The sequence below is a fragment of the Vicugna pacos genome, chromosome 11 (assembly GCF_048564905.1).
Source record: "Vicugna pacos chromosome 11, VicPac4, whole genome shotgun sequence".
Taxonomy (NCBI): Eukaryota; Metazoa; Chordata; class Mammalia; order Artiodactyla; family Camelidae; genus Vicugna; species Vicugna pacos.
In genome coordinates, this window is record NC_132997.1 from 77266608 (window position 1) to 77275063 (window position 8456).

The window sequence follows — 8456 nt, forward strand, 5'->3', positions numbered from 1 at the left end:
GCTTGGAATAGCCAGTCCTGGGCTACTTGCTAGGTGAAAGCAATCTGGTTGAATTCATTCATATACTGTGGGAACTGCTTCTTGAGGCTTCTGTTTATTTATAAGAAAAGGGGGCATCTTGAGGCATGGGCACCCCCTGGCAGCAGGCCCTAAGCCAATTCCCATGACTTGTCCCTGCCTTTTAGGAAGTCTTCCCTCCCTCAGTTTCTCTAAACAGGCTGAGGTGGGGTGGTTGCTGCCTTTTTCAACAACATATAGCCAGCTGTTCATAAGCCTGTGTTTTAAAGGACAAGCCTGAACTCACCTTCCTGCCTGAGAGGCCTGGGCTCCATACCCAGGGAATAGTCTTCTACTTTCTAATAAGCCGGACTTGAAGTTTAGAGTAAATCCTCTGGTTGACAGACAGGTGCTTCCCAGCTGAGCCCTTGGGGAGATTTTCCAGTAGCACAGGGATACCCCTTTCTCAGAGGCCTGATGGGCTGGCTCGTTTGGCTCAATTCTAAGTGAGGGGCTCCTGCCAGGCTGGGAAGAGGACTCTGACCTCCAGCCTCTTGGGTCCATCTGTCTATTGGTCTTGGGAATGGCGGTGTCCTATTCGTTTTCTTTCTCCTTTTAAGTCTCTGGTTTGCCTCTTCTCTCTCTTCCTGAAATACTTCTCTGAGCCTCGGTCGTCAGTCCCTCTGACTCTGGCTCCTACATCTGTCTCGCCTCCCGGCCTCCGTCTCCTCTTTTCCGCCCCTCCCCCGCGCTGTCATTCACCCCGTTCCTTTCCGCGCACAGCCAATGGAGAGACCCGGCCGAAACGGCGAGGCTCTCTCGCACCGGGCTTTTTCGCCCGGTGATTGATGTCCCAGAGTCAACAGTGAGCGAGAGCAGCCGGAGAGGGGAAGGAGTAGTCGGAGAGGGGAAGAATACGGTGCCCCTTCTCTCCTTCCCCTCCCCCCTACTTTAGCCTTTCTGCGCACTTCGCCTTCAAGTCTGCGCAGCCAGGAGCCGCTGCCGCCTCCGCGCCCCTGAGCGCTGCCCCCAAACCAAGCACAGCAAGCGCCACCGCCCAGGCCCCCCCCCTTCGCGGGGCCGGGGTCGGGGGCCAGCATGGAGCACCTGGGTCCACACCATCTCCACCCGGGCCACGCGGAGCCCATCAGCTTCGGCATCGACCAGATCCTCAACAGCCCAGACCAGGGCGGCTGCATGGGGCCCGCCTCGCGCCTCCAGGACGGAGAATACGGCCTTGGCTGTTTGGTTGGAGGCGCCTACCCTTACGGCGGAGCGGGCCCCGCAGCCGGTGCGGGGGCCGGGGGCGCGGGGGCCTATAGCGCTGGAGGCCCGAACGGCCCCGGTGGCCCGGCGGGCGGCGGCGGCGGAGCCTGCAGCATGGGCCCGCTGGCCGGCTCCTACAACGTGAACATGGCCTTGGCGGGCGGCCCCAGTCCCGGCGGCGGCGGCGGCGGCGGGGGTGGCGGCGGCGGAGGCGCGCTGAGCGCTGCTGGGGTGATCCGGGTGCCCGCGCATAGGCCGCTAGCTGGTGCGGTGGCTCACCCCCAACCTCTTACTACCGGCTTGCCCACCGTGCCCTCCGTGCCTGCCGTGCCGGGCGTCAACAACCTCACCGGACTCACCTTCCCCTGGATGGAGAGTAACCGCAGATACACAAAGGACAGGTTCACAGGTGAGTCCGGCCCGCGCGCGCACCGCCTGGCCGCGGCCCGGGCTCTGCACTTCCCCTCCCATGCTCCGTGGCTCCCCGCAGCCCTCTCTGCGCCCCAGGTCACCCAGTTTCTCTTGGTGCTTCCCCCAAGTTCAGCCGCCCGCCACCTTCCTAAGCTCGCGGAATCGACTTGCAGGAAGAGTTCTCCTAGCCTGGGCCCCTCTCCGTCTCTCCCGCAGAACCCCTGATCTGAGAAGCTCTCCCCGATCCCCTCTCGCGCTCCCTGGGCCCGGTTAGGCGGAGGGAAGGGGGATATAGCTTCGAGACTACCTTCCGTCGGCATTTGGGGCTCGGGAATCTCGGAGAAAGGGGCGCAATGTGAGCAAACTGTTTCTTCGAACCCTAGAATCAGACGCAAGGAAAATAGGTTCCCCACCTCCCGTCCCCTAAACACACACACACACACACACACACACACACACACACACACACACACACACACACACACACACACACACACACACACACACACACACACACACCGCGCTCCGAGGTACTGTGCCCATCGCGCTGCCGGGAGCCCCGGAGCCCGAAGTAAAGCAGCAGAGCTGGCGGGCCCTTCTTCTCAGACTGCGGGCTCCGTCCGGGTCCGTGGCAGCTTGAGACTGAGCCGTCCGCTTCATTTTCGTTCTGTCCCGGCTCGGCATCCTCCCCCCTGGGCCCAGCCTTGTTCCCTCCGGCGTGAATAATACACCGGGCAAGCCTGTGATCGATCGGCAGCCGAAAAGACAACTCCTGGGACGATTACGCACTCCGCGGCGGCCGCCTGCCGCCCTCTCCTCTGCCTGCTCCGCGCCTCCTCCGCTCGCCTCGGCTCCCTCTGCTCCCGCTTCCGCTCAAGGCATTCAACTGTCGCTTTTGCGCGGGCCCCTTTCCCTGGCCTCACTTCCCGCCGCGCTTAAAGTTCCCTGGATCGGAGACTACGATCCTCCCACCGGGTTAGCGCCCAAGCCCGCTGGGAAGCAGCCACGAGTTGAGCCTGGGTTCCTGGTGGGGACTTAGAGAAGGAAGCACAGGCCGCTTCCCACCGACCTTAAAGTGGGGCTCCCAGGGAGCTGGGGCTCCCAGGGGTCTCAGGCTCCAGGGCCCAATGATGGAAGGGGAATAGGCAGCTTAGAGCTAGACCCTGGGCTGAGCGCCTGTTCCAGCCTTGGAACCTTGGCCTGGACTCTGGGTCTGTGGCAGAAGTGGGAGTGGAGGGAGACAGAACGGCCATTCCGCTCTGGGCATCCAGAAAGGGCCCTGTACTCAGGGGACCCCAGTGCCCCAACCCAAGTCCTCTCAGGCCTGAGGGGGCAGAGCCTAGTGCCCCATTCCCCTACCCCCACCCAGGCCAGGCTACTCGTAAAGGGCTTTGATGGAAGCCCCCAGTCTGAAGCCCAGTGGGCCTGTATCTCTGGCAGAAAGGTACTCCACATAGCCCACCTAGGGTAGCCACAGCCTGCCTTAATCTTGCTTCAGGCCTGAAGGTTCTGAGGGAGAATATGGCTGTCCCCTTGTGTCAGTCGAGTTGTCCATCTGCCTGTGTGTCTGTTTGGGTGTATAGCCCTATAAGTTGCCCCTGTTGTATATGATGTGTCTGTGTGTGTTGCTGTGTGATGGAGCCCCAGGGCAGGCCCTGCAGTCCAAGGTCTTGACCATGGACGGCCTCTTACTGTTGAGTAACTTCTCTGAGGCTGGAGGCCTGGGGCTGTGGGGTGCTGTGACCTTTAACTGGCCTCAGACATGCCCTCCAGGAGATTGCGGCTGTGTCTGGTGGGCTCGTGGGAGCCCGGGGCTTGGGAGGCCTCCGTGGTGGCAGCTGCGACGGCCTGGAGTGAGGGTGGGGGCCATTTCAGGACACGGGCTTGGAGCCGAGGCTGACGGGAGGATCACAGCCCTGCTCTTGGGGTCTAGTTGCTGCGCTCGCTGACTCGCGGGGTGTCGGGCCTGGGACGCCTCCTGACGCTCTGCCGCTTGCCTCTGCCGTCTGTCTGTCTCCCGCTCCAGTGGCCCTCTCACCCTTCACTGTAACACGCCGTATAGGTCACCCCTATCAGAATCGGACGCCCCCCAAGAAGAAGAAGCCGCGCACGTCCTTCACGCGCCTGCAGATTTGCGAGTTGGAGAAGCGCTTCCACCGCCAGAAGTACCTTGCCTCAGCCGAGCGCGCCGCCCTGGCCAAGGCGCTCAAAATGACCGACGCGCAGGTCAAAACCTGGTTCCAGAATCGGCGGACGAAGTGGAGGTGAGCGCGCGGGGCGGGCGCGGGCGCGGTAGGCGCAGTCTCCAGCTCGGGGGGGGGGTCCTCTCTTGGGGTGTTCACAGTCCCTCGCTCGCCGCTTTCTGATGGCTCTGGGGCCGCTCTGCTAGGCTCGTAGGGAGCGGGAAGCTACCGTGGCCGATGACACAATGGGGCTGGAGGGCCCCGGCTGTTTTGCTTTCCGGCTTTCTTTGCCGCTGTAGACGCGACTGGTCTCCGCCGCTGCTTGGGGGAAACGCCTGGGTTTGAGCGCATTCAGCACATCCCGGGCTTCCGAGATGAGTGAGTCTTGAGGGACTTTGCACAAACTCATGTGTACAGAGATTCCTTCTCTATCCCGGAGACTGGAGGCAGGATGGGACGCGCCTTGTTTCTGCGCCCCAGCCGGGGCTCCCGTTAGAGCGTCTGGGGCCTCAAACCACCGGCCTGGGCCCTGCTGACACCCTCTTCCCCCAGACGTCTGGCCTCGGCGCAGCGGGTCCCCCACTCAGGAAGGGGAAAATCAATCTGCGCCGGCTGCAGCGGGGTTTTCGTAAAGGGGATCAATCAGGAGCAGATGGATGTGCGTGTATGAGTGAGACATTTTCTCTTCTCTAGGTCACACACTCACAACTAAACTCATCCCCCCACCACACACACACACACACACACACACACACACACATACACACGCACGCAGGCAGGCACTTTCACTGTTTGCACCCTCCCGCACTTCTGGCTGCATGCTCCGTTTCACATGCATCAGGAGTTTCTTGCTAGTTCAGGCCTCAAGGGGTAGAGCAAGAGAGTCTGGGCGAAGTCCCCGGCGCCGGGACGGGCGGGCCTGGGGCCGGAGGAAGGAATTGGAGTTTCCTCTTTTTCTGAACGAAGGCGAGGAATCTGCCTGGGATTCCGCCACCGTGGCCACAAAGGAAGCTACTGGCCCTCGGGTCTGCTGCCTGACCCCGCCCCAACAACATTGCTGCCACTAGGGAAGGGGTGTGGGACGAAACTCCAGGCCTCCGGAAAGCTAAAGAGGGTCCAAGGGCTGGGGGTGGGGTGCACTTGGGTTCCCAAGTCTCACCCTGGGCTGCAGCCTAGGGGAGGGAGCCAGGCAAGCTTTTGGGGTGGCGGCAGAGAGAAAAACAGAGAGTAGCAGGCAGAGGGAAACTGAATCACAAGGGGAGGGGCAGAGATAGACTCCCCACCCAGAAAGAAAAGGAAAAACCAGGCAGCCTGAAGAAGTCTTATATAAACCAATGAGCCAATGAACGACTAAATCCTTCATTTTCGTTTCAAACAAATTAAATTCTGAGAGAAGGAAGGAGGTGGGGTGAGAGAAAACAAGAGTTAAAGACACAAAGCCTAAAGGAAGAGAAGTAGACTATTTGAAATGCAGGGAGGAAGGAGAAGACGAGAGACAGAAAGAAACATAGAACGAAAAGGCAAGAAAGGGGAGGTGGGAAGGAGGCTGGCGTCTGCCACTGGGAGAGGTCTCCTGGCTTCTTGAGGCTTCATCGATCGCCTACAAATTGCTTCTGGAGGCCCCGGGGACTCCCATTAGATCTGTCCACCTTAGAGACAGACGTTTGATCTCAGTTGACAGGGTGGAGGGGAGGCATTAAATGGAATAAATGAGTCATCGCCTCCCTAGACCGCCTCGGAGGAAACTGTCTTGTCCAGCGAGAGTCCCAGCAGGGCACAGGGCTCGGTGCAGGAGGTTGGAAGCCTGGGACAGTTTCACAGAGAGAAGGTGTCGAAGAGAGGTCTGCCAGGGCAGCTCATATCCACTGGCCTTTGTCTCTGCCCTGGACTGGTGGGGAGGTTGAGGCCCCTCAGGCTTGGGAAGGCACCTGGTCTTCCTTGGGGCTGGGGAGAGGGGAGGTGCGATCCTAGCCCTGTCTGTGCCTTCCAAGGCTAGTGCGGGTGTGGGCCCTGTGTGGAGATGGGAAGCCTCAGATGCCTGTGCCTAGTGGATTTTCCCACAGCTCCCCCAGGATACCCCCGCTCCATCTACTTTTGGGGTTTCCAGTCTTTGAGTCAGGACCCTCAAGATAAGGAGCTGCATTAAAGGGCCCAAGCTGGAGTTGGGGGCCACGAAAGGGAGCAGTGCTCTCTCAGACGGTCTCTAGGGAGCACTCCCGAAGCCTCGGTAACGGCTTGTCCCTGGTGCAGGCGGCAGACTGCGGAGGAGCGTGAGGCCGAAAGGCAGCAGGCGAACCGCATCCTCCTGCAGCTGCAGCAAGAGGCCTTCCAAAAGAGCCTGGCGCAGCCGCTGCCCGCCGACCCGCTATGCGTGCACAACTCGTCACTCTTCGCCCTGCAGAACCTGCAGCCATGGTCTGACGACTCGACTAAGATCACCAGCGTCACGTCCGTGGCGTCGGCCTGCGAGTGAGCCTGCCTGCTCAGACCCTCAAGACCCAGGGCACAGCCAAGGGGTGGCCGAGGCCGGAGAGCCAGGACTCTCGCCAGCTCTCCCGCCTCAGACTGCGAGCAGCAGGGGAACCCCACGCCCCTCCCGCACCCGCCCACGCACTCATGCCAACGCTGTTCTCCTTTTTGTTAGAAAAGAAAAGAGTGCGCAGGACAGGAATACATGGCCGCTTCCCAGATGCCTATGTGGTCCTGCGCCCTCTGGAACTGTTAAGAGTCCTCTGTGTCCATTTTATTTTATTCTGATTTTTAATGTGAGACTGACAAAGGCAGGAGAGGTGGTATAAGAGCTTCTGGGGTCCCTAGAGGACAGCATGGGCTGTCATTTGAACTTGCCCTGGGGGGAAACCCCTCTCTGTTTCCCACTCCTCATCATTCACTGACACCCACAGGCCCACACAGAGGCAATTTCACTGTCCCTGCTGGTGTCATCCCACAGTCACACACAGGGGACCTATGGCAGAATGTAATGTCATGCATACACGGGACCATAGCCTTCATACACTTGATCCTTACTAGCAGGCATAGTCCAGGGGTGACCCAGATGCATTCTGAACAGCATGGGACTTCTCACAAACACAAGGCCACAGCCGCACTGTGACATACCATCGCACACACAACAGCCACAACAGCGTCACTTGGCCTTCCAGGCCCCCATCACACATCCTAGCCGCACCCAGGTACGCATAGGCAGGTTCCCACGCAAACTCAGCCTATTTCTCCAGATCCTGTTCGTGGGTGGGGGGAGGGGTTAAGTTATGCACTTACAAAGGTGTTTTTCTGTGTAACCATTTTATAAAGTGTTGTGTGTAATTTATGTGAAAAAATAATAAAACCCTCCGGATCCAGAGTCAAGGCTGCCTGCTCCTTGCTGGGCCCAGCATCTTACAGCTTCTTGGGTTTGGTGTGAGCTAGTGCAGCCAGAGCAGATACTGGTAACCTAAGTCTGAGGGACATCTCAGGGCCAGGACTTATACTATCTGGAGACAGGAAAGTAGGAGGGGGAGAAATGGAGAGAAGGCAACACTGAGGAAGGATGGGAGACCTAGACTCTCCTGAGACAGCTAGTAGAAAGGATATGTCTTTGGGTGTGAGAGTTGTGTGTGTGTGAATTGTGTGTTTGTGGTGGTGTGGGCAATCAAGATGTTATTGATAATGAATATTTGTCTGTAATTTGGTTTGCAATTATGTATGCTTGTTCTGCTTAAGTTGCAAACCGAAACTACCATTGTATATACAAACTTGTAGTGTGTGTGTATAAACATGTGTGAATGTGACTGTCTTTTGGGGTAGTTATGTAATCACTCACCCATGTTTGTGATTGTGTCTGAATCATGTGGTAACGTTTGTGAGAGTACGTATTAGTTTCTTCTTGTGAATCTATTTTTGTGTTAAATGTGTGACTATTTGTGATTGTGTATCATCTATAATTGCATGAGTGTAATTATGTATGAGATGTGTATTTTACTGTACATATTTGTGTGGGACAGTATACAATTAGGGGAGTGAAATAATGGGAAGTGTACATCATTGTGGGTGACTGTCCCTGCAAGCGAGTGTATGAGGTGGTATTTAAGTAGGTCTAATTATGCACTGGTGGTGTACAGGGTGGTGGGGGGTCTAAGGTGGGGTGTGCAGATACATTGTAGAGTATGAACATCTGCTAGGAATCTGCTAGGCCCTTACCCAGCAAGCTGCAGAAACTAGGGCACGCTGAGTCAGGAATCAAGCCAGGATCCTCTGTATGCTCTAAGCGGGACTTCCCAGCTCCAAGACTAGCCTGGCCTGGGAGGGATCTGAGTAAGTGTCTTCCCCGGGACCTTCAGGGAGGCCCCAGACCTCTCCACCCAAGAAAGAAGCCACAGTAAACAACACTCCCTGTAACATCTAGTCCCCAACCTAGATTGATCTAGTAAATAAGATCAACCTCAGGATGCACAAAACTGACTTGGGCCTGCTTTTCTGGAAGAAGCTACGCTCTGGGGACCATGCCATCCTGATGTAGTGGAGTGGGGGGATAGGAGGCGCCTTCTTTGGAATGGGGGAGAGAGAACTTTGTGGCTAGAAACTAGAAAAGAGCGGGATGTG

The 8456-nt window shown here is 57.8% G+C and overlaps 1 protein-coding gene across 1 annotated transcript; it reads left to right on the forward strand.

Annotated features, from left to right (window-relative positions):
* Nucleotides 1-1095: 1095 nt before the first annotated feature.
* Nucleotides 1096-6356, forward strand: TLX1 (T cell leukemia homeobox 1). The gene is made up of 3 exons (XM_072972351.1): nt 1096-1672; nt 3737-3938; nt 6108-6356. The coding sequence occupies exons 1-3, from the start codon at nt 1096-1098 to the stop codon at nt 6328-6330; spliced, it is 1002 nt and encodes a 333-aa protein (XP_072828452.1). The 3' UTR covers nt 6331-6356.
* The last annotated feature ends 2100 nt before the right edge of the window (nt 6357-8456 follow it).

Excerpts from the sequence above, each read along its gene's own strand:
- TLX1 (XM_072972351.1), top strand. The coding sequence starts at position 1,096 with ATGGAGCACCTGGGTCCACACCATCTCCACCCGGGCCACGCGGAGCCC. Across the intron at positions 1,673-3,736 it reads CACAAAGGACAGGTTCACAG|GTCACCCCTATCAGAATCGG; the intron begins GTGAGTCCGGCC and ends CACGCCGTATAG. Across the intron at positions 3,939-6,107 it reads AATCGGCGGACGAAGTGGAG|GCGGCAGACTGCGGAGGAGC; the intron begins GTGAGCGCGCGG and ends TCCCTGGTGCAG.